General features: G+C 42.3%; 1 protein-coding gene across 2 annotated transcripts in view; it reads left to right on the top strand.

The window, feature by feature from the left end:
• Positions 1 to 27,194, top strand: part of LOC126188008 (ras GTPase-activating-like protein IQGAP1) — a 334,889-nt gene that overhangs the window by 301,759 nt on the left and 5,936 nt on the right. For both annotated transcript variants that reach the window (XM_049929428.1, XM_049929435.1), the window contains exons 30-31: positions 654 to 778; positions 17,674 to 17,917. In XM_049929428.1, the coding sequence (XP_049785385.1) occupies positions 654 to 778; positions 17,674 to 17,917 (369 nt within the window). The remainder of the gene's footprint in view (positions 1 to 653; positions 779 to 17,673; positions 17,918 to 27,194) is intronic.

The raw sequence follows: 27,194 nt of genomic DNA, 5'->3' as shown, positions 1-27,194 counted from the left end.
AAGAACTTATGTTCTATGTTGTTAACATGAGTTACATATTTACTTTCATTACTGTTCTTCTATAGCAAACAAGTGAAAATATATATGTGACCCATGTTAACAACATAGTACATAAAAGAACTTGTTTTTCAAGATGAATTGTGGATGTCAATACATCTAGACAAAAGTATAATACAACATAAAATCTAATAGTATTATTACATTGATGTAGAATAAGATGATGTATAAATGTAATGTCAACAGGAAAACTTGATAATGGCACATATGCCTAAACGAGCTTGTTAGGAGCTTATGTAATCAACAAGAAATACACAGTTCACAGCTAATTTTGTCAAAAGTATAAAGGATATCTTCATTTACCAACAAAGAGTACTGAGTCTCATGAATAAAGTTTCTATGTATGTATGTATGCATGTATGTAATTTTGTACTACTAATTCACATTTGTATCTGTGCTGCATATGTGAGTAATAAGCTGACTGATGTCACGCCTACAAAGTTATGGATTTGTTATTGATTTCTATGCTTAGATTTGTTGTGATTTGGTTATTATTAATACAATTTTCCTGCAATTGTTGATGACAATAAGAAAAAGTTAATAGATTATTTCTGTACAGAAGCTCTTCATTACTATGCTTTCTTTTTGCCTCACAGGAAATCCAAATGCTGAGAAGCACCAAACAGAGTCTGGAGAAGAAAACACAATTTTTTGAAGAGCAAATCAGCTACTACAGTGAATATATTCAAAAATGTCTGGAGAATCTGAATGCAGGTAAAAGGTAAGTAATCATAACATTATTATGCTTATGGAAATTGTGAAAATAATTGTACTACTTCTTTGTAATAGTAAGATAAATGACGTTGGTAGATATGGTTAAGATAGTACATGTCACATACTGAGATAATTGCTCAAGCCACTTTAGTTAATTTGTTGAGAAAATAATATCGGTTTTGCACACTGTAACTTTAAAAGTAAACTACATAATATATCGGAATACTTTCTGCGCATTTTAAATCCAAACAGTTATCACAAGGGAAGAGAAAATGACTACATGGGCTGACTACATATCTCAGATGTATTAATCTTTGAAAAATTCTGGATGGAATGTAATCATGTGGGTTGAAAAATATTGCAACTGTCCAGATCAAAGGTTCATCATCCAACAGATAAGCACAAAGATCTTAGACTAAGTCTTCCATAAGAGTTTTTTCCAACACTGCACCACAGATTAACAGTGAGCAGGAGACCCAGGTTCGAATTCTGGCCTTGGTTCAAATTTTCATTCATCACTTCAGTTGGCAACTATACATCACAATTGCATTCTTTTAAAAATCCAGGATTGAATGTAACAATATCATGAAAAATGTAGTTGCTACTCACCACACACGCACATGCACACACGCGACCAGTCTCTGGCTGCTGAGGCCGCACTGCAAGCAGCTGCCCATGATGAGAGGTGCAGTCAGGTGGTGGGGGTAAGGAGGAGGCTGGGTCAGGGAGGGAGAGGGATAGCAGGGTAGGAGTTGGGGACAGTAAAGTGCTGCCTCTACGACCATACAGTGATGAGATAGAGGGATGGTAGGGCAGCTAAGTGCAGTTGGGCAGGGGAGGGTACGGGAGATAAGTGGAGCAGAAAAGGAGAGAGGTGAAAAGACCATATGTGCATTGGTGAAGCAGAGGACTGTATAGAGCTGGAATCAGAACAGGGCAGGGGCTAGAGGGTAAGGACAAAGCCTAATGCAGGTTGAGGCCAGGAGGGTTACAGGAACATAGGATATATTCCAGGGAGAGTTCCCACCTGTGCAATTCAGAAAAGCTGGTGTTGGTGGGAAATATCCAGATAGCACAGGCTGCGAAGCAGTCATCAAAATGAAGCACATTGTGTTGGGTAGCATGCTCAGCAATGGGGTGCCCCAGCTGTCTCCCATAACCACCACCACCTCCCAAAGTCCCACCATCTGGCCACAGAGTAGCATTTCCCTCGTGACTCAATACCACCCAGGATTGGATCAACTGAATCACATTCTCCACCAATGTTTCAACCACCTCTCATTGTGCCCTGAAATAAGGAATGTCCTACCCACTATAGTCAAATAGGGGTACCGTATTTACTCGAATGTAAGCCGCACTCGAATCTAAGCCGCACCTGAAAAATGAGACTCGAAATAAAGGAAAAAAAAATTCCCAAATCTATAAGCCGCACCTGAAATTTGAGACTCGAAATTCAAGGGGAGAGAAAAGTTTTAGGCCGCACCTCCAAATCGAAACAAAGTTGGTCCATTGTAATATGAGACACAATTTAGGTCGAATGAATGACGATACAGCTACAGTAGTTTGGTTCGAGTCGAAAGCTTAGCAGTTAAGCTCTACCAGATAGCCATTGCTATGCGTCAGGCGCTCCGTCCGTATTTATACGGATACCCTTTCTTTTTCACGTGCTTCGTCTGGTTTGAATCGATTGTTTATTTTGCTTTGATCTGATAAGTGCCGTTTTCTATGTTATAGGTGTTTACGTCAGTCACTCCAAGCTCAAAATGCATTACTATACTGTGTCATGCATTGTTTGTCGCATTCTGATAGTGCGTGTTTACGGCCTGTCGCTGCTCGCGGCATGGCTTGCTTTTGTGCGCGCTACCGCCGCCTACAATTAAAAAAAGAGAGGAATCGTCTCATTAGCGAAACAATGGCAAGAGACTGCTATTTGTTGTTACTTACACTGCTGCTTTCTTTGATAATGATCAACAAGAACCAAATAATAGACTGTGTATGATAGAACACGTTCTGAACGAGAGTTTGGCGAAAATTTTTCTCCGTTTGAAAATCTTTGCGGCCGCTTCTTTAGTACATCAAATTCTGCACAGAAATTAGTCATCTTAGATTTAAAAATCTAGTCAGTTGCCGTGCTTCATTTCTGACTGTATCACTATTAGGCATAAGAGTAATACGAATATAAACATGACACGATACGTATATTCTTCCGCGTTTGCTGTTGTCTCACTCTAGTTTCGTAGTTTATTTGGCAGACAGGATTTAAATGAGATAGAAGCAAACACGAAAGAATACATGGCAAAATGTTTATATTCGTGTTATTCTTATGGTGAAGAGAATACTGCATGTGATTCACATTTCATCAGGTTCCTATTAGCAACCATCTCTTCTCACAGGTAGGAAAAAATTCAGAACGTAGAGTTGGCCATATTGACAAAAATCCCAGTATTACCAATCGGATTTTCGTAGTACATTGAAATTCGAAGATGAACAATACGGAATTTGTATTTACTTCGTTGGATAATGTATGAAAATGCAGTGGGCGAAACTCGGGCGGAGAAAAAAAGCTCGTCTTCCTTTTTTTTTTAATGACGCAGAGGTTTTGGCGCCAGTATTTATCTTTGTACCTACAAAGGGTGCTTGTGTAGCGCTACATATATTCGACGGCAGAAGTTAGTTGTGGCGGCTCCTATCAACATTTTTCAGAACTTCAGCTTGCTTTGCACTCGATTCTAAGCCGCAGGCGGTTTTTTGGATTACAAAAACCGGAAAAAAAGTGCAGCTTAGATTCGAGTAAATACGGTAATGCAGGAGTAGGTTTAATAATGAATAGGAAAATAGGAATGCAGGTAAGCTACTACAAACAGCATAGTGAACGCATTATTATGGCCAAGATAGATACAAAGCCCACACCTACTACAGTAGTAAAAGTTTATATGCCAACTACACTCCTGGAAATTGAAATAAGAACACCGTGAATTCATTGTCCCAGGAAGGGGAAACTTTATTGACACATTCCTGGGGTCAGATACATCACATGATCACACTGACAGAACCACAGGCACATAGACACAGGCAACAGAGCATGCACAATGTTGGCACTAGTACAGTGTATATCCACCTTTCGCAGCAATGCAGGCTGCTATTCTCCCATGGAGACGATCGTAGAGATGCTGGATGTAGTCCTGTGGAACGGCTTGCCATGCCATTTCCACCTGGCGCCTCAGTTGGACCAGCGTTAGTGCTGGACGTGCAGACCGCGTGAGACGACGCTTCATCCAGTCACAAACATGCTCAATGGGGGACAGATCCGGAGATCTTGCTGGCCAGGGTAGTTGACTTACACCTTCTAGAGCACGTTGGGTGGCACGGGATACATGCGGACGTGCATTGTCCTGTTGGAACAGCAAGTTCCCTTGCCGGTCTAGGAATGGTAGAACGATGGGTTCGATGACGGTTTGGATGTACCGTGCACTATTCAGTGTCCCCTCGACGATCACCAGTGGTGTACGGCCAGTGTAGGAGATCGCTCCCCACACCATGATGCCGGGTGTTGGCCCTGTATGCAGTCCTGATTGTGGCGCTCACCTGCACGGCGCCAAACACGCATACGACCATCATTGGCACCAAGGCAGAAGAGACTCTCATCACTGAAGATGACACATCTCCATTCGTCCCTCCATTCACGCCTGTCGCGACACCACTGGAGGCGGGCTGCACGATGTTGGGGCGTGAGCGGAAGACGGTCTAACGGTGTGCGGGACCGTAGCCCAGCTTCATGGAGACGGTTGCGAATGGTCCTCGCCGATACCCCAGGAGCAACAGTGTACCTAATTTGCTGGGAAGTGGCGGTGCGGTCCCCTACGGCACTGCGTAAGATCCTACAGTCTTGGCGTGCATCCGTGCGTCGCTGCGGTCCGGTCCCAGGTCGACGGGCACGTTCACCTTCCGCCGACCACTGGCGACAACATCGATGTACTGTGGAGACCTCACGCCCCACGTGTTGAGCAATTCGGTGGTACGTCCACCCGGCCTCCCGCATGCCCACTATACGCCCTCTCTCAAAGTCCGTCAACTGCACATACGGTTCACGTCCACGCTGTCGTGGCATGCTACCAGTGTTAAAGACTGCGATGGAGCTCCGTATGCCACGGCAAACTGGCTGACACTGACGGAGGCGGTGCACAAATGCTGCGCAGCTAGCGCCATTCGACGGCCAACACCGCGGTTCCTGGTGTGTCCGCTGTGCCGTGCGTGTGATCATTGCTTGTACAGCCCTCTCGCAGTGTCCGGAGCAAGTATGGTGGGTCTGACACACTGGTGTCAATGTGTTCTTTTTTCCATTTCCAGGAGTGTAGCTCTGCAGATGACGAAGAAATTGAAGAAATGTATGATGAAATAAAAGAAATTATTCAGATAGTGAAGGGAGATGAAAATTTAATAGTCGTGGGTGACTGGAATTCGAGTGTAGGAAAAGGGAGACAAGGAAACATAGTAGGTGAATAGGGATTGGGGCTAAGAAATGAAAGAGGAAGCCGCCTGGTAGAATTTTGCACAGAGCACAACTTAATCATAGCTAACACTTGGTTTAAGAATCATGATAGACGGTTGTATACATGGAAGAACCCGGAGATACTTAAAGGTATCAGATAGATTATATAATGGTAAGACAGAGATTTAGGAACCAGGTTTTAAATTGTAAGACATTTCCAGGGGCAGATGTGGACTCTGACCACAATCTATTGGTTATGGACTGTAGATTAAAACTGAAGAAACTGCAAAAAGGTGGGAATTCAAGGAGATGGAACCTGGATAAACTGAAAGAACCAGAGGTTGTACAGAGTTTCAGGGAGAGCATAAGGGAACAATTGACAGGGACGGGGGAAAGAAATACAGTAGAAGAAGAATGGGTAGCTTTGAGGGATGAAGTAGTGAAGGCAGCAGAGGATCAATAGGTAAAAAGACGAGGGCTAGTAGAAGTCCTTGGGTAACAGAAGAAATATTGAATTTAATTGATGAATGGAGAAAATATAAAAATGCAGTAAATGAAGCAGGCAAAAAGGAATACAAACGTCTCAAAAATGAGATCGACAGGAAGTGCAAAATGGCTAAGCAGGGATGGCTAGAGGATAAATGTAAGGATGTAGAGGCTTATCTCACTAGGGTTAAGATAGATACTGCCTACAGGAAAATTAAAGAGACCTTTGGAGAAAAGAGAACCACTTGTATGAATATTAAGAGCTCAGATGGAAACCCAGTTCTAAGCAAAGAAGGGAAAGCAGAAAGGTGGAAGGAGTATATAGAGGGTCTATACAAGGGCGATGTACTTGAGGACAATATTATGGAAATGGAAGAGGATGGAGATGAAGATGAAATGGGAGATACGATACTGCGTGAAAAATTTGACAGAGCACTGAAAGACCTGAGTCGAAACAAGGCCCCCGGAGTAGACAACATTCCATTGGAACTACTGACGGCCTTGGGAGAACCAGTCCTGACAAAACTCTACCATCTGGTGAGCAAGATGTATGAAACAGGCGAAATACCTTCAGACTTCAAGAAGAATATAATAATTCCAATCCCAAAGAAAGCAGGTGTTGACAGATGTGAAAATTACCGAACAATCAGTTTAATAAGCCACAGCTGCAAAATACTAACACGAATTCTTTACATACGAATGGAAAAACTAGTAGAAGTCGACCTCGGGGAAGATCAGTTTGGATTCCATAGAAATACTGGAACACGTGAGGCAATACTGACCTTACAACTTATCTTAGAAGAAAGATTAAGGAAAGGCAAACCTACGTTTCTAGCATTTGTAGACTTAGAGAAAGCTTTTGACAATGTTGATTGGAATACTCTCTTTCAAATTCTAAAGGTGGCAGGGGTAAAATACAGGGAGCAAAAGGCTATTTACAATTTGTACAGAAACCAGATGGCAGTTGTAAGAGTCGAGGGGCATGAAAGGGAAGCAGTGGTTGGGAAGGGAGTAAGACAGTTTTGTAGCCTCTCCCCGATGTTATTCAATCTGTATATTGAGCAAGCAGTAAAGGAAACAAAAGAAAAATTTGGAGTAGGTATTAAAATCCATGGAGAAGAAATAAAAACTTTGAGGTTTGCCGATAACATTGTAATTCTGTCACAGGCAGCAAAGGACTTGGAAGAGCAGTTGAACGGAATGGATGGTGTCTTGAAGGGAGGACATAAGATGAACATCAACAAAAGCAAAACGAGGATAATGGAATGTAGCCGAATTAAGTCGGGTGATGTTGAGGGTATTAGATTAGGAAATGAGACACTTAAAGTAGTAAAGGAGTTTTGCTATTTGGGGAGCAAAATAACTGATGATGGTCGAAGTAGAGAGGATATAAAATGTAGACTGGCAATGGCAAGGAAAGTGTTTCTGAAGAAGAGAAATTTGTTAACATCGAGTATAGATTTAAGTGTCAGGAAGTCATTTCTGAAAGTATTTGTATGGAGTGTAGCCATGTATGGAGGTGAAACATGGGCGGTAAATAGTTTGGACAAGAAGAGAATAGAAGCTTTTGAAATGTGGTGCTACAGAAGAATGCTGAAGATTAGATGGGTAGATCACATAACTAATGAGGAAGTATTGAATAGGATTGGGGAGAAGAGAAGTTTGTGGCACAATTTGACCAGAAGAAGGGATCGGTTGGTAGGACATGTTCTGAGGCATCAAGGGACCACCAATTTAGTATTGGAGGGCAGCGTGGAGGGTAAAACTCGTAGGGGGAGACCAAGAGATGAATACACTAAGCAGATTCAGAAGGATATAGGTTGCAGTAGGTACTGGGAGATGAAGAAGCTTGCACAGGATAGAGTAGCATGGAGAGCTGCATCAAACCAGTCTCAGGACTGAAGACCACAACAACAACACCCACTATCCTTCCCCATGTCTCCCAAAGTGGTATTCCGCCAGCCACCGAACCTACAAAGTATCCTCTCCATCCCTACACAACTCTTGCTTCCAACACCCTGCCTCATGGTGCATATTCCTGTAATGGACCTAGATGCAAGAGTTGTCCCATACATCCTCCTCCCACCACCACCACCACCTACTCCAATCTGGTCACAAGCATCACCTATCCTATCAAAGGCATGGCTACCTGTGAAACCAGTCATGTGATCTACAAGCTAAGCTGCAACCACTGTACTGCATTCTATGTAGGCATGATAACTAATAAGCTGTTTGTCTGCATAAATGGCCACCAATAAACGGTGGTCAAGAAACAGCTGGACCACCAAATTGCTAAACATGCTGCCCAGAATGACGTTCTTCGTTTCAGTGACTGCGTCATAGCCTGTGTTATCGGGATCCTTCCCACAAACACCTGTTTTTGTGAATTGTGCAGGTGGGAACTCTCCCTCCAATGTAGCCAATGTTCCCATAAGCCTGGCCTCAACCTTCTTTAGTCTTTGTCCATACCCTCTAGCCCCTTCCCTGTTCCCATTCCAGCACTACAAAGTATTCTATTCCACCAATGCATCCTGTCTTTTCACCTCTCTCCTTTTCCGCTAATCCCCCTCTGTCTAACCTTTCGATTACACCTAGCTGCCCTCTGCCCTACCCTCTCTCCACCTCGTCCCCATATTCTTCTACAAGCAGCACTTTACCATCCCCCACCTCTACCCTACTATACCTCCCCCACCCTGCCCCATTCTCCTCCTTACCCCCACCACCTGGTTGAATCTCTCGTCATGTGCAGCTGTTTACTGTGTGTGTGTGTGTGTGTGTGTGTGTGTGTGTGTGTGTGTGTGTGAGTGTGTGTGTTTTTCTATCTCCAATGAAGGCTTTGTTGGCTGAAGCTAATTTTTTGACAGTCTCTTTGGTGTTTCTATCTGCAACACAGCATCTCCGCTATACAGTAAGTAGCAATTATCTTTTTCATAATATTGTAACATTCTTTTAAATTTGGCAACTTTGTTTTAGTTAATTATAAACTTGAAAACAGTGTTATATTTATCATCACAAGGTACATGATTCACAATTCTTCCACACAACATTAAATAATGAATAAATTAGAAGTGTAGTTTAAAAATTATAATAATAAGATTAATAATAATTTATTGTTATTGTCATTGTCGTCATAATCATTAATACACTGTATCAACTAAAAAAAAAAAAAAAAAAAAAAAAACCTGTGTATCGCTTTCTCTGATACAAAATTCAAGGCTGTTACATCACAGCATGCCTTCTTTTTGTCATGGTCCTAATATGTATTCTGATTAAAAACTAGGAAATTTGGAAAGCTTATTATTCAGTAGTAGTACATAATTTTTGCAGCTATCAGTTCTCATCTGAGTATTCCCATTTCGGCAATTTTTAAAAAGGTGCTGCTCTTTTAACATAGAAATAGATTATATTTTTGCTCTTGTTTTCACGTAGTAAGATATTCTATAAAAAAGAGAACATTCTGTGGATTAAGCAGTATCAATTACCTCCTGAACTTTTTAGTTGATTGAACAATTGTAAGCAAACAGACAACATTATCTTACAGTATGGGAACTTCAATTGTAGAATGCGCATGTCAGTTCTAAAAATACGTCCAGTAGCAGAATAAGTTTGCTCCATTTGATTTATTGTGTTAAACTGATTTGTTTTGAATGTGCACAAGAGCATTTGAAGAATTATCATTGTAGTGTGTGTTTTTATAATTAAAAAAAATATTTTATCAAATCATCATCATTTTAACAATTAATATTATCAACAGGTGGCACAATTCTGAAGCTTTATCTGGCAATCAGGTTGCTGGACTCAATCAGGATCCTAACTATTTAATTCACATTTTATTCATGTATGCCATCGTGAAAGACTTTTTCCGACAGTATAGTTCTGAAATTATGCAAATTTCACTAAATGTCAAAGTTTTGTAGGCCCCAAAAATGGGAAGTATAACTGATCAAAAACTCTTCTTGACATTTAGGGCTTTAAGATAGCTGAGTTTCTCGGAAGGCTATCCACCAACATTTTACACATTGGAAAATGTCAAACTAAATGTTACTACTTACCATAAAGAAGACACGTCAAGCTACAGACAGACACAATTAAAAGACACTTAAATAGCTTTCGGCCACAGCCTTCATCAGTAAAGGAGAGACACACACAATCCACATAAACACAGGGAAGCACATAACATGCACATATGATCACCAACTCCAGCTTCTCGGGCTGGAATGCAACTACCACGTGGGGTGCAAGCAGCAATCTGGAGGGGGCGGGGAAGGAGAAAGAATAGTTGTGTATGAGTAGGAAGAGAGATGAACACTGTCTGGTAGAGAGTGTAGGGACTAGACTGCCAACAAACACAGCATCAGGAGATTGTGGGGCAGAGAGGTGGAGAAAAAAGGAGCAAAAACAAAGAGGAGTGAGGAAGATGAGCGGATGCATTGACAGAGGGCTGCGAATAAACAGGGTGAGAGATTAAGATGGTTAGTAGATGATAGAACAGAGGGTAAGGAAACTGTTGGGTGGAACATGTGGGAACAGTATGCTTCTGTAGATTGAGGCCAGGATAAGTACAGGAGCAGAGAATGTGTTGTAAGGATAATGCCCTTGTGTGCAGTTCAGAAATTCTGTTGGTGGAGGGAAGGATCCAGATGGCTTGGGTAGTGAAGCACCCATTGAAATCAAGTGTGTTGTGTTCAGCTGCATGTTGTGCCACATGGTGGTCTACTTTGCTCTTGACTACATTTGGTGGTGCTGTTCATCCTGGTGGGCAGCTGGTTGGTAGTTACACCAATATAAGAAGCTGAGCAATGATTGCAGTGGAACTGGTATATGACTTGGCTTCTTTCATAGATGGCCTGGCCCCTGATGGGGTTGGATAAACCTGTGACAGGATTGGAATAGGAAGTGCTGGGTGGTGGATTGGGCAGGTTTGGTACCTGGGTCTTCCACTGGGATATGAACCTTGTGGCAAGGGATTGGGATTGGGAGTGGCATAGGGATGGAGGATGTTGTGGAGGTTGGGTGGGCGACAGAACACCACGTTAGGAGGGGGTGGGATGTATCTCGGGTAGGACGTCCCTCATTTCAGGGCATGATGGTAGGTAGTCAAAGCTGGTGAAGGATGTGGTCCAGTTGTTCCAGTCTGGGGTGGTACTGGGTGATGAACGGGACACTCCTTTGTGGCTGGTCCGTGGGGCTGGTGAGAGGATTGGCAGTTTGAAAGGAAATGGCACAGGTCTGTTTGCGAACTAGGTCTAGGGGATAGTGCCTGTCTGTGAAGGCCTTGGTGAGACCCTCAGCATACTGAGCAGGGGAATTTTTGTCACTGCAGATATGCCATACCTGGTTGACCAGTCTGTAAGGGAGGGATTTTTTTGTGTGAAAGGGATGACAGCTGTCAAAAGAGCCATCAGAGAGGAGGAGGTAAACATCTAGCTGGGTTGAGGAGCAGCATGTGAAGAGGATTAGAGAGAAGATATTGAGGTTGTGAAGGAACCCACACACAACCGCCAACCCCAGCATCTCAGGCTGGAATGTAAGTATCATACAGGATGCAAGCAGCAGTCTGAAGGGGGCGCCTGTTGGCATTCTAGTTCTTGAATACTCCACCAGACAGTGTTAGCCTCTCTCCCCACCTGTACACTACTATCCCTTCACCTTCCCCAACCCCTCCAGATTGCTGCTTGCATCCCAAGTGATAGTTGCATTCTGGCCCGAGATGCTGGAGTTGGTGGTTGTGTGTGAGTGAGGTGTGCTTCCCTGTATGAGTACATGGTATCTATCTCTCTTTTACTGATGAAGGCTGTGGCTGAAAGCTTTATGTGAGTGTCTGTTTCCTACATTGTTTGATAAATGTTACCTCTGTCGTTTAATATTTGATAAAAGTGTACATACTCCTCAACTTCCTGTAGAGGCATTTTTACAGTCGTCCTATTGTTATTCTCAACTGAAGTAACTGAACAACATTTTAGTCTTGCAAATTTACTAAAGATAAATTAAAAGTGGCACAAAAGATCAAGGCTATGCCTACATTGAAGGAAATGCACAGGAACTGACAGTATTTGCACAGTCACCAAAGTCAATGTTGCACTGAAATGAGTTGAGATGCAGAAATGTGTCCATTCAGTTTCAAACCATTGCCTCCATCTTTATCATATTATTGTACAGTAATTCAGAAGTAATAAATGTAATAAAGGTTTTGTTCTATTTTTACAGTACATAGCCGAACCTTCTAAAATGTTTTTAAAAACAGTATTCCATATACTGGAATGTGGTAGTATGGATCAAAATGACAAAAATCTCCAGTAAACATGGGCCCTAAAATGCATATCTTAAAAGCTGTGGACACTTGTTCAGTAAATAGGTTTCATAGTAATGGAGATCTAGTGCTCATAGCTCTTAAGGTATGCATTTTAAAGCCCATGTTTGTTGGACTTTGTCTTTTTTGATCCATACTACCACCTCTCAAAATATGGAATACTTTTTTAACACCATGAATATACCAATGGAATGATTTTACTATTACATGATAAAGACAGGGACAGTTGTTTGAAAACAAATGGACCCATTTGAAATTAGTCTCTTTTTATAATGTCAGGCAGAAATTTGTTTTGTATTTTCTTACTCCTTTTCATTATCTGGAAATTTCCTGTGGATTGAGATTTATTTGTGTTGTTAGTTGTTGTTAGTCCCATATTTATTATTTGTGATAGGAGTGCAATTAATTTTCATCCATTGTTTTACTAAACAATTTATTTTGCAGTTGTAATTATTGCATTTTATGCCACAGGTTAATTTGAAACTGTGGTTTATCTTGGGCCCATTTATATTATCAAATCTCTTTAACAACAAACTTTGAACAATGCACTTTGGCAACTGCTAGACAGTGTACTATGGAAGCTTTGATCAAAGATTATTGTCAAACTTAGAGTGTGGGCATGATCAAAGTTTGACACATTGTACACCTGTTTGACTTGCTTCATGTGCTTCTAACCTGTAAAATGACATCAAAGTTTACTTTGTGTATGGCTACCACTACAGTGATAATTTCTAACTGCAAAGAATATGCAATTCTTCTTAACACCCAACACATTGATTATGAAAACCACAATAATCAGTAAGATTCTTAACAAAGAAATAACTGCAGACATCAGCTGTATTCAGAGTTGATGCATCGTAGATGACATGAGGAAGAAATTGAGTGGACTAAGGATTTGGCAGAAATCTAAGTGGTGTTAATAAAGCACACATAAATTAAATGAATGTATTTCTTTGTTACTCTAAATAACCTAATCTTCATAAAATCCTGCTCAAGTGAGTTTATATACAGTTTCACATGCCTCTGAAACAACACGTGAAGTGGTATGCTATGAGATGTGGGTATTACATTGCAAGCTGGAATAGTTGTAAAAATCTTAATGTAACCTTGAGATGATCTTTAGCAGGAACTGGAGTTCATAAATTAGTGACGTTTTTGCAAATATAATGGGCTATTTTTGTAATGGCAAACTGAAATGTATATTTGTCCATTCTCAAATAATTTTCATAGCTTTTTATGTCATCACACTGGACCTTATGAAGCAAATTCCGATGAATACTGCTTCATACTTCTCATTACCTACAGTTTCACATACCTTCATTTCCATTTTGCTTTCATTTTAATCAGTATGCTTACTGCCAACATTACATTAAATTCTGCTGCCCAGGAGAGTATATATTCAGCATTTACATATTTTCATTTATGAAGTGATTTTCTATACATCAGATTTTATCGGTACATAGACACTTTTACCTATCAGTTATGTTAAGAGGTTTTGGCAGTTCATAGACCTGCATTAAAATATTAGCCACTCAAATTTATCCACGTATGTATTACAAGTAGCTCATCTATTATTGTTGTGGATGTCTTAGTGAAAAAGAAAAGCATGTGGCACATTCCAAGTCAGGTGTTATCAACACAGGGAAAAAAAATCACTCTTCAGTTCATCATTTACACTTGCACACTTTCGTACATTTGTCAGATACTGACTCCTAGCTGGCCGGACTGGCCGTGTGGTTCTAGGCGCTACAGTCTGGAACCGCGTGACCACTACGGTCGCAGGTTCCAATCCTGCCTCGGGCATGGATGTGTGTGATGTCCTTAGGTCAGTTAGGTTTAAGTAGTTCTACGTTCTAGGGGACTGATGACCACAGCAGTTAAGTCCCATAGTGCACAGAGCCATTTCAACCATTTTGAACTGACTCCTAAGGAAAAAGTCACCCACCAGTGTACCCCCATTATTTCAGTACAGAAACACCATTAAAGAAAGTTGTAGTTTCTAACGATGATAATTATTAGAAAAAAACAAAAGAACTAATTTATATAGGTACCATCAAATCATTATCTTCACAAGTATCTTTTATGACATGTGCACTTTCTGTGCAGTCTACACTGTGTCAGTGCAAAATAAATAAGATGATGACATCACTTCGGAAGGTGTTATACTTACTTCAGCTTGGAAGATCCAAAAGCTGTAATCATCACACAGTGCTGGCTTCGCTTCTACTTCTGTTCTCTGAATTAAGTGAAAAACATCCATCAATGACATCAAAAAATCCAGTATAGAAAACAGAATGCGAATAAGCATGATTAACAATATACGGAGTTTGTCCAATAAAAATGAGACGAAATTACTGGCCATTGTGAATCTTCAAGAGATGGAATGTTTAGTGCTACACACACACACACACACACACACACACACACACACACACACACACAAGGAGGAGGGGGCAATGATATTATCCTAGCTTTTGGAACTATTCGTCCATGCCTCGGGAAAGGGAGGGATGCACAGAAATTATTGCCCCCACCGTTTGTGTTGCACTTTACCCTACTTATTCTGATGTAATTTGGGTGCTATATGCTGTATCAGTTTTATTTGTGATAGATGAGTGTACACAATACACTACAACAAATTTGCAGATAAATGTGTATGATGCCCTTCTACCACGTTCTGTGGTAATTCTGAGTATTGTCATGCCAAGCTGTCTGAAAAATGTTGCTAATATAATGAGAACAATGTATGAAAAGACAGATGCTACTAACTTCTTTATCATAAGTAGCAATCTGTTTTCTCCTACATTATTGATATTACCACCTGGAGTTTCCATTGTTTACTATAATGTAAAATTATTCTTTATTTCTCTTCAGCAACAAGAAATAATGGTGAGAGATTGTCTTTGGGTAGTATGATGGGCATACACTTGGAAGATCCAAAATGCACCATTAATAAAAACTTCAGGCCAGTAAGAAAGAAGTCTGAACAACTTTGTTATATTGATTTTGAATCTGAAAGTTAAAATAATCAGAGAGCAGCGCCACATCTTTCCCCAGTGATGAAATTTATAAACCCCAACTGCTGCCAGCTGCTACCGATCAAAACTGGGGAGTTCATACGCTGCTGTAGCTCCCAGTACCTGTACTGTACAGTGTTGTGTGTCATTTTGTTTGTTGACTGTGTGTTCCATTGTACACCTTACAAAGATGAGTGCTGTAACAAAAAAGAGGAAATTTCTGCCTTTGCATCTAAAATTAGAAGCATTAAGACGACTTGACAAAGGAGAAACAATAAAAAAAACTTGCTCTCGAATATGGTATCGGTGAAGTTACTGTTGGTGACTGGCGAAGAAACTGACTTAAACTGGAACAGTTTTCTTCACAGAAATGCTCACACGAATCTCTCAGTGAAAGAAGTATAAAGAAGTCAGACTTCAAAAAAAAACAAGTGAGACATTGTTCATGTGGTTTACCCAACAGAGACAGAAGGGTGCTCCAATTTCTGGCCCAGTCTTGCAAGAAAAAGATTTGTTTTTCAGAAACCAGCTGCAGGAAGGAGATGACAATTTCGCCACTATGGAGTGCGTCAACTAGACGTATGTGGAGAAAAATTCTCTGGTTATGCTCAGGCCGTTTCAGAATTTATCGTTGAGTTTAAAAAAATCATAAATGACAAAAATTTGTCTAATGAACAAATATATAACTGTGACAAAACTGGGCTAAATTTTAAAAAGTTACCAGCGAGAACACTTGCTTCTTGTGAAGAAAAAAGTGCTCCTGGGCACAAAAAAAGCAAATAGTGGGTCACAGTTATGGCAGGCTTCAAATGCAACTGGAAACCACAAACTAAAACTAGTTGTGATTGGGAAGTCTGCCACGCCAAGAGCATTCAAGACTGTATCCATCTAAGCTCTTCCGGTTGTCTGTACACATCGGAATAATGCTTGGGTGAATCAGGAAATCTTCAAGAACTGGTTTTTTAACTCATTTGTATCTGACTGCAAGAATTTTTTAAAAGAAAGGGGACTGCCATGTAAAGCAATTTTGCTCATGGATAATGCGTCCTCACATGCAAGTCCAGGAGAACTGCAGTGCGACGGAATCCGCGCCTTGTTTTTCCCGCCAAATGTTACCTGTCTCATTCAGCCCATAGATCAGGGAATTCTGGAATTTCTAAAAAAAAAAGTATCAACAGCAATTGCTACAGTCAATCCTCATTCCGAAGACAATGAAAACATTGTAGGAGCTTTGAAGAAAGTGACTTTGAAGGATGTCGTGTACTGGATTAGCGAATCTTGGAGCGAAATAAATTCAGACACAATTTCTAAGTCATGGAGGAAAATTCTACAGGAAAGTATGCCAGACACAGAAACTGAAGATTTAGCAGATGAGGAAAATCAACCATTGTGTAATTTAATCAGAATATTGCCAGGGTGTGAAGAGGCAGAAGAGGTGGAAGTAGGCGAGTGGTTAAATTCGGACGAACAGTTGGAAGTGACAGACTCTTCTATAATTGACATGGTTAACATTCCATGGCAGTGTGAAAGTCACGAGGATGACGAGGCGAAGGCTGCACCGTTGATGAGTCACATCGACGGCTACGCTGCTCTCGAGGCTGCCATATGCTGGAACAACAGCCTGAGGTGACACCAACTGACCTACTGCTCCTGAGACAGTGGCGTGACATTGGCGTGAGGAAACGTTGCAGCTTCGCCAAACAAAAGACACTTCACTATTACTTGTCTAAATAAGTGGCTTGTTACACCTATTCTTACACGGGCATCCAAAGTAAAATCAAAGTTAGCATTCTTCCTGACATTTTATTTTAAGTTGTTACACCTCAACAGTAAAGTTGCACAGTGGTCCCATTTAGAATAAGGAATCTTTGTGAATTACGAAGTAGGATATTTTTCCACAGAGATAGCAGCACGTACATATACAAACCATTTTCCTTCACCAAAACAAAACAGTGCTGTATTAGCTGTTGAGACGGATAGTGACAGTGCTACTCCTGTTTTTGTACAGTTTTAAGTCTGACAGGACCCTTATATAACTGATAAATCATCTTACTCTGAGTTTAGGACAAATAAGTATTAAAATCATAATCTGACCAGCCGTAGGTTTCCTGTTATTTCCCTGTATCACTTGAGTGAGCAGTGGAATGATTGCTTAATGCAGCCACAATTACAACGCTTCCTCACTGCAAGTGCCCCCACCCCCTAATGAACTCGGTGTTAGCTTAACACTAAATTCTTACCTTCATGCTACTATTTTATTTTGATTCTGAATTACTGTTTTCTTCCTATGTGTCCAGCCCCAAAGAAGAACAGTGTGCAAGCAGCCAAAAATCTTGCATTACACCAGTGGGTAGTATGCTCACTCATTATTTTACACAATGCTTTGTTCTTAAATTGCTCTGCAAAACCTCAGATTGACACTTCATGCATGTGTCTCTAACTGTTATTACAAATGATTGAAGACATACATACACATCAGAGGTTTTTTTTTTTTTTTTCAAAACATTTACAGAAACTTTAACAGTTTATCTGTTGGCTGTGACAAAATAGATAAGGGACTTTAATAACAGAAAACTTATATGACATACACTGTGTTGCAGAAAAGTGCACATCCCGAGAAGTGAGCCTGGAGAGAAACATTCAAAAGCAAGTAGGAAGCTTAAACTGCGTTATAGTGCTGCTCGTCTACATGAGAAAGGAATACTGCTTGAAGTTGACGGACTACCAGCTGCTCAGTTTCGTAATCTACAGTTTGAAATAAGCCCGTCTGAAACGCCTGGCATATTTATTGTCTCCGCAAAGTTCATGGGAGTTGACATGGAGAAGGTGGATATTGATATGCAGGTAAATTAAATATTATTGCATTCTGTTATAAAAAATATTGATAGTGCTAAAGCTCCAATTAATATTTCTGTGCTATATTTTCATTGGTGCACAAATATGTGAATAAAACTGTGTTGTATACAGGGTGGAGAAAAATTGTGTCACAAAATTTTAACCCTGGATGGCTGATGCCAGTAGGAACCAAAATTACTAATGTTGTGTAGGTCGACAATGCATCATTTTCAAACCACGGAAACTTGGCGCCATGAACCCCGATCGGCCGTGTTGCCGTTCATCGGTTGACAGGCAGCACTATGGTTGTCAGTTCACACATACAAAAGCCTCTTGCCCCATCACTGCCCCAACATTATACACACACATGTCAAATAAGTCTTACTGTTTGTCTCCACCTCACGTCAGAGGCATCACACCTAAGCTTCGCTTCAGAGCAATCGTGCGTCACGTGCGATTTAGTCATACACAGCACAGTATTCGTTTGAAAAACAATGAGATTATGGTTTTTGTTCATGGATTAGCTAATGGTAATCTGCATGAAGCTCAACGGTTGTATGAGGAACGGTACCCAGCAAGATGCCACCCACACCCACAAACATTACAATAATTCACCAGCGACTTGGTGAAACAGATTGTTAGCGGGATATCGTGGTGATGCTGGAAGACCTTGAACACGACGGGATGCTGCATCTGAAGTGACTGTTCTCAGGCGCTTCAAGGAAGCAACTATGACAAGTACTCAAGTGGCTGGACACGACATGGGATCACTCATCGGTTAGTCTGGGAGATTTGAGGGATGACAGCCAGCATCCATTTAGTTTACACCCTGTCAAAGACCTAAATCTTGTGATGGATTATGAACACAGGCTAGGGTTTTGCTGGCAGTTACTGCAATGTGTTGCACAAGATCACAACTTCCCCACCATTGTGTTGTTTACCGATGAGTGCACTTTCTATCGGGATGGCCTATACCACACTCAGAATTTATTATTGGGCAAGGGGAAATACTCACATCACATTCGTCCACAGACACCGGGAACAATGCTGGAAGATGTTCCCCTGGACATACAGCTACGCAAATGGTTGCAGCATCATGGGGCACCCATACATAACAGTCATGCTGTGCACAGATATTTAAATGAACTCTTCAATGGCTGGGTAGCTGGCAGATGTGCTCGTACGACATGGCCCCTGTGATCACCAGACCTCACACCACTGGACTTTTTCTTGTGGGGATTCTTCAAAGTTAAGGTTTACCCACCTGAACGCAAACCACCTAGAAACAAAGAGGAATTAATGTATTGCATTCAACATGCTGCCAATTACATCATGGCAATGCCAGGAATCTTTGAAAGAGTTCGGTAAAACACCGTTCGATGTTACCGAGCTTGTGTCACGTCTTGAGGGTCACCAATTTGAAAACCTGCTTTAAGTAAATAATGTCCTAGCTACAAAAAAACGGCTCTTTTCAGTGCTGACGCAATTTGTAAAAGATATTCTGTACACGAACTAACAGCTGTTGATAGGTTTGTTCCCCTTTGTGTCTTATCATGAAACTGGAATAGATGTGTCAGGACGGATTTGCCCCCAGAGTGGAAGGCTGACACGCTACCACCGAGCGTGCAGACCGGCAGGCAAAGCATTCGCGGTCATGCATTGACCAGAGCATCCAGCAACTGGGCAATCTCATGGCCAATCGAAGTGCTTGGTGCCAAGTTTCCGTAGTTTAAAAATTGTGCGTTGTTGACCTACACAACATTAGTAACTTTGGTTCCTAGTGGTGTCAGGTATCTAGCTTTAAAATCCCGTGACAAAATTTTTCTCCCCCCTGTATAATCACAAATTTTGATTTTTGTATATTGCAATTACAAGGGCATGCTGAAGGGTAATGACTCCAAATTTTTATTGTGTTCCCAATATTGGTTGAGGTATTACACGTCACACATATTACTTGTTAGAGTTTCCAGCTTTCCTGACAAAAGTTGCAAATCTCTGCTGCTAGAGGCCTCCAAATTGTTATTTGTAACATGGCGGTGTGTAATGTAACCATGTTGGTGCGTAAGGAATAGCATGCTGTAATTGAGTTTCTGACTGCAGAAAAACTGCCTTCAATTGAAATCCATGGAAGAATGAAAGCTGGGTATGGTCATGATTGTAATGATATCAGTAATATGCGACATTAGGTGGTTCATGCTCTTAATGAAGAAAACGACGGTGCTAACCTCAATGTGCTTTATAGATCTCACAGTGAATTATTGCGTATGACGATAGATGAGTCATGGGGATCAGAGTGATAAACTCATAAGAGAAAGTTGTTGGATACCATAGACACAGCTCTGAGATAAATGTGGCATATCACGAGTGTGTGTAAGGACCATCATTGCAGAACTCCTGTACAAGTAACAGTGAACTGGTGGGCCCCCTAAATGCTCACTCTTGACATGAAACCGAGGAGGATGGACACCTGTCAACAGTTTCGTTTGTGTTTCGAGCGTTGAGGCTGATGGGTCCCCAAACAACATTTTGGAAGGTTGTGAAAACTGGTTTCACCATTTTTACCCTGAAGACATGAGAGAAGCAATGGACTTCCCCCACAAAGTATCACCAACACTAAGAAAGTTAAAGACCATGCCATCAGCAGGTAAAATCATGGTGACAGTGTTCTGGGATGTTCAAGGTATGGTGTATTTGGAATTCATGCCTAAAGGCACCACCGTAAACTCTGTGAGGTACAGCGAAACCCTCAGGTAACTAAAAGCATGCATTCAAGGATTTCGTATTCACATGGAGCACTCTCTCCTTCAGCATGACAGTGGCAGACCCCACACAAGTACTGTTACATCTGTAGCAAACCAACACTTTTGAGTTGACTGTCATCGATCATCCTCCATACAGTCTTGTCTTGGTCCCCATCAGATTTTCACATGTTTCCAAAACTTGAAGAACACATTCAAGAACTTCACTTTGATAGTAATGAAAGGGTGCAAGCTAGGCTGAGGTTGTAACTCCATCAACAATATCAAACATTCTACAGTGATGGTGTCAACAAACTGTTTTCTCTTTGGGAGAAATATGAGTATGTTTGTTGCTAGGCTGACTATGTTGAGAATTTAGACATGATGAATGAAGATGCAGTGTTAATAAAGTTTGTTATATTTAAAAAGCTAAAACAATTTGGAGGCATTACTTTTGAGCATACCCTAACATATCATTCCTAAGCTGTATTATACACAAAATGAAATGATGTATGATAAATGGTATCTTTCTAAATGATTAATGGAAAATCTCATATAAAGATGTGAAACAAATACTAACAAAGAGATAGAGGGGCTGGCCAGTACTTACCTCAGCTCAGTACAGCCGATAGATACACAAAAAACAGAACCGAAAATTTACGTTCCTAGCTTTCGGAACAAATGTTCCTTCATCAGGGAGGAGAGAGGGGAAAGAAAGGGAAGAAGGGAAAGTGGATTCAGTTACTCACAACCCAGGTTATGAAGCAACAGGGAAAGGAAAACAGGGAGGGTAGCAAGGATGGAGGCATGGTTGTCAGGGGGAAGCCAAAGATATTCTACTGTAAGTACTGTACTAGCTTCAAACCAAAGAGGATGCATACAGAAGTAAAGAGGTGTACAGTATACAAATAAACACAACTATGTAGGATGAAAAGATGCGTGAATGGCTAAAGACGAAAGGGAAAGAGGAGAAGACTGAAGAGTAAATAGGAGTGAGGTTGTTTAACATAGGTTGAGTCCAGGGGGATGGCGGGATGAAAGGACGTGTTGGAGTGCAAGTTCCCATCTCCGCAGTTCAGAGGGACTGGTGTTGGGTGGGAGAAACCAAATGGCACATACGGTGTAGCAGGTTCCTAGGTCCCTAGAATTATGCTGGAGGGCATGCTCTGCTACTGGGTATTGGACATCTCCTAGGCGGACAGTTCGTCTGTGTCCATTCATGCGCTCAGCCAGTTTAGTTGTTGTTATACTGTAGGCATGCCAGCTGATAAATGACATGTGTAGTTTCACACATGGCCCTGCCTTGAATTGTGTATGTTTTACCAGTAGCGGGGCTGGAGTAGGTGATTGTGGGGGGATGCATGGGTCAGGTTTTGCAGCGGGGTCGGTTACAGGGGTAGGAACCGCTGGTTAGAGAAGGTAGTCTGGGAATATTGTAAGGTTTAACAAGGATGTTACGGAGGTTAGGGGGGTGACGAAAGGCAACTCTGGGTGGTGTGGGGAGAATTTTGTCAAGGGATGATCTCATTTCAGGGGTTGACTTGAGAAAGTCGTATCCCTGGCAGAGTAATTTGTTGATGTATTCAAGGCCAGGATAATATTGGGTGACAAGGGGGATGCTTCTGTGTGGTCTGAGGGTAGGAACATTGTTGTTGGACGGGGAGGAATGTATTGCTTGGGAGATCTGTTTGTGGACAAGGTCTGCAGGATAGTTGCGGGAGAGGAAAGCACTGGTCAGGTTATTGGTGTAATTGTTGAGGGATTCATCACTGGAGCAGATACGTTTGCCACGAATACCTAGGCTGTAGGGAAGGGAACGTTTGATGTGGAATGGATGGCAGCTATCAAAGTGAAGGTACTGTTGTTTGTTTGTGGGTTTGATATGGACAGAGGTGTGTATGTGAGCTTCAACAAGATGAAGGTTAACATCCAGGAAGATGGCTTGGGTTTTGGAGAAGGACCCGGTGAAATTCAGATTCGAAAAGGAGTTGAGGTTATGGAGGAAATTAAGGAGTGTTTCTTCACCATGAGTCCAGACCACAAAGATGTCATCTATAAACCTATACCAGGCCAGGGGAAGCAGCTGTTGGGTCTTCAGGAAAGCCTCCTCCATGCAGCCCATGAAGAGGTTAGCATAGGACGGAGCCAACCTGGTTCCCATGGCCATTCCCCAGATTTGTTTGTAGGTGGTTCAAATGGCTCTGAGCACTATGGGACTTAACAGCTATGGTCATCAGTCCCCTAGAACTTAGAACTACTTAAACCTAACTAACCTAAGGACAGCACACAACACCCAGCCATCACGAGGCAGAGAAAATCCCTGACCCCGCCGGGAATCGAACCCGGGAACCCGGGCGTGGGAAGCGAGAACGCTACTGCACGACCATGAGATGCGGGCTTGTTTGTAGGTATGGCCTTCAAAAGTGAAGTAATTATGGGTTAGGATGAAGTTGGTAAGCGTGATAAGGAACGAGGTTTTTGGAAGATCTTCGGGTGGGTGTTGGGAGAGGTAGTGCTCAAGGGCAGAGAGACCATGGGTATGTGGGATGTTTGTGTAAAGGGATGTAGCATCTATGGTGACAAGAAAGGTTTCAGGTGGGAGAGGAGTGGGAATGGATTTGAGGCGTTCTAGGAAGTGGTTTGTGTCTTTGATGTAGGATGGGAGTGTGCGGGTGATAGGTTGGAGGTGTTGGTCTACCAGAGCTGAGATACGTTCTGTTGGGGCTTTGAAGCCTGCTACAATGGGACGGCCAGGATGGTTCTCTTTGTGGATTTTGGGTAATAGGTAGAAGGTAGGAGTACGGGGCTCAGATGGAGTGAGTAAGTCTATGGAAGCCGTTGTGAGGCCTTGTGAGGGACCTTGGATTTTTAGGATTTTCTGCAGCTCAGTCTGGATGGAGGGAATGGGATCCTGGGTAACAGCTTTGTAGGTTGAGGTGTCGGAGAGTTGACGCAGTCCTTCTACCACATACTCCACACGCTCAAGTACCACAGTTGTGGAGCCTTTATCCGCTGGGAGGATGACAATAGAGCGGTCTGTCTTCAGCTCCTTAATGGCACGGGATTCAGCTGGGGTGATGTTGGGGGTTGTCGGGATGTTCTTCAAGAAGGACTGGGAGGCAACACTGGATGTGAGGAATTCCTGAAATGTCTGCAAGGGATGGTTTTAGGGGAGGGGAGGAGGATCCCTTTGAGAAGGCGGTCGGAACTGTTCTACACAGGGTTCAACACTGGGTCTAGTATTTGGGGACTGTGTTTGGGTAGTGAAGTGATATTTCCAGTTGAGGTTCTGGGTGAATGAGAGGAGATCTTTAACCAGGGCAGTGTGGTTGAATTTAGGTGTGGGGCTAAAGGTTAAGCCTTTTGATAGAACAGATGTCTCTGGAGGAGAGAGGGATCTGGATGAGAGGTTTAGAACTGAATTGGGACTGGTGATATGTGGCATTTGACTGGTGATATGTGGCATTTGACTGTGGTTATAGTTGAGATGTGGTCTGTGTGGGGTATGTGCTGTGATGGGGAGGTGGAGTAGGGTGGCTAGGCTAGGTTTGTTGGCTATGCAACACCTATTCTAGTGCAACACCTAAGAAGTGGGGTCCTTCTCCCTATCCCTCACAAACACCAACCACAACAGAACCTTCAACAAACCCCCCTCATAGCCAACAACATCCCGACAACCCCCAACATCACCCCAGCTGAATCCCGTGCCATTAAGGAGCTGAAGACAGACCGCTCTATTGTCATCCTCCCAGCAACTGTGGTACTTGACCGTGTGGAGTATGTGGCAGAAGGACTGCGTCAACTCTCCGACACCTCAACCTACAAAGCTGTTACCCAGGATCCCATTCCCTCCATCCAGACTGAGCTGCAGAAAATCCTAAAAATCCAAGGTCCCTCACAAGGCCTCACAACGGCTTCCATAGACTTACTCACTCCACCTGAGCCCCGTACTCCTACCTTCTACCTATTACCCAAAATCCACAAAGAGAACCATCCTGGCCGTCCCATTGTAGCAGGCTTCAAAGCCCCAACAGAACGTATCTCAGCTCTGGTAGACCAACACCTCCAACCTATCACCCGCACACTCCCATCCTACATCAAAGACACAAACCACTTCCTAGAACGCCTCAAATCCATTCCCACTCCTCTCCCACCTGAAACCTTTGTCACCATAGATGCTACATCCCTTTACACAAACATCCCACATACCCATGGTCTCTCTGCCCTTGAGCACTACCTCTCCCAACGCCCACCCGAAGATCTTCCGAAAACCTCGTTCCTTATCACGCTTACCAACTTCATCAAAACCCATAATTACTTCACTTTTGAAAGCCAGACCTACAAACAAATCAGGGGAACGGCCATGGGAACCAGGTTGGCTCTGTCCTATGCTAACCTCTGCATGGGCCGCATGGAGGAGGCTTTCCTGAAGACCCAACAGCTGCTTCCCCTGACCTGGTATAGGTTTATAGATGTCATCTTTGTGGTCTGGACTCATGGTGAAGAAACACTCCTTAATTTCCTCCATAACCTCAACTCCAACTCCTTTTTGCATCTGAATTTCACCTGGTCCTTCTCCAAAACCCAAGCCACCTTCCTGGATGTTGACCTTCATCTTGTTGTAGCTCACATCCACACCTCCTGTCCATATCAAACCCACAAACAAACAACAGTACCTTCACTTTGATAGCTGCCATCCATTCCACATCAAACGTTCCCTTCCCTACAGCCTAGGTATTCGTGGCAAACGTATCTGCTCCAGTGATGAATCCCTCAACAATTACACCAATAACCTGACCAGTGCTTTCCTCTCCCACAACTATCCTGCAGACCTTGTCCACAAACAGATCTCCCAAGCAATACATTCCTCCCCGTCCAACAACAATGTTCCTACCCTCAGACCACACAGAAGCATCCCCCTTGTCACCCAATATTATCCTGGCCTTGAATACATCAACAAATTACTCTGCCAGGGATACGACTTTCTCAAGTCAACCCCTGAAATGAGATCATCCCTTGACAAAATTCTCCCCACACCACCCAGAGTTGCTTTTCGTCGCCCCCCTAACCTCCGTAACATCCTTGTTAAACCTTACAATATTCCCAGACTACCTTCTCTAACCAGCGGTTCCTACCTCTGTAACCGACCCCGCTGCAAAACCTGCCCCATGCATCCCCCCACAATCACCTACTCCAGCCCCGCTACTGGTAAAACATACACAATTCAAGGCAGGGCCATGTGTGAAACTACACATGTCATTTATCAGCTGGCATGCCTACAGTATAACAACAACTAAACTGGCTGAGCGCATGAATGGACACAGACGAACTGTCCGCCTAGGAGATGTCCAATACCCAGTAGCAGAGCATGCCCTCCAGCATAATTCTAGGGACCTAGGAACCTGCTACACCGTATGTGCCATTTGGTTTCTCCCACCCAACACCAGTCCCTCTGAACTGCGGAGATGGGAACTTGCACTCCAACACGTCCTTTCATCCCGCCATCCCCCTGGACTCAACCTATGTTAAACAACCTCACTCCTATTTACTCTTCAGTCTTCTCCTCTTTCCCTTTCGTCTTTAGCCATTCACGCATCTTTTCATCCTACATAGTTGTGTTTATCTGTATACTGTACACCTCTTTACTTCTGTATGCATGCCCTTTGGTTTGAAGCTAGCACTGTACTTACAGTAGAATATCTTTGGCTTCCCCCTGACAACCATGCCTCCATCCTTGCTACCCTCCCTGTTTTCCTTTCCCTGTTGCTTCATAACCTGGGTTGTGAGTAACTGAATCCACTTTCCCTTCTTCCCTTTCTTTCCCCTCTCTCCTCCCTGATGAAGAAACATTTGTTCCAAAAGCTAGGAACATAAATTTTCGGTTCTGTTTTTTGTGTATCTATCGGCTGTACTGAGCTGAGGTAAGTACTGGCCAGCCCCTCTATCTCTTTGTTAGTAAATGGTATCTTTCAACAGGTGTGAACTTTGTGGTGATTTTTTTCTATAAGGAAAAAATAATAATTGTTGTAATGATACACAAGATGCTGTGGTTCAGTGAATGGTATACAAACTAATTTTAAAACTTAGGAATATTTCTGCAAGTGGTCCAGTTTTGGCTAATTATTTTGGTTGAGTTATCACCTTTTGCTTCACACTTGTTTGTTTTTAAACAGTGTTATTCTTGTACCTGATGATTGGGAAATCTTTATTACAGGGCAACAATTCTTTTCACATTTTCCTGTATAAGTGTAAATATAAAATTCTTCTGTTGACAGACTGTTGTAACTTCAGCTAATAAGATTACATGACACAGCATGGAAACCAGTCTGTACTTTAAATTTGCAGTGGTACCTATAGTTTTTTTGGTTTGCAACATGGTTGTTTAATAAAGATGCTTAAAGCTAAATAATTACTTTCAACATATGAGCCTTAACCAATTTGAGCTACCCTGTGTCTCGTGAAATGTTTGTGGAAAGAGGGTCAGTAAATGAGATGAACAAGGCAGAGGGTATAACATCAGCTTTAAGTCTACCTTTAAAAATGTGTAA

This window comes from Schistocerca cancellata, chromosome 1, assembly GCF_023864275.1.
Source record: "Schistocerca cancellata isolate TAMUIC-IGC-003103 chromosome 1, iqSchCanc2.1, whole genome shotgun sequence".
Lineage (NCBI taxonomy): Eukaryota > Metazoa > Arthropoda > Insecta > Orthoptera > Acrididae > Schistocerca > Schistocerca cancellata.
This window is presented reverse-complemented; position numbering and strand designations above follow the sequence as displayed.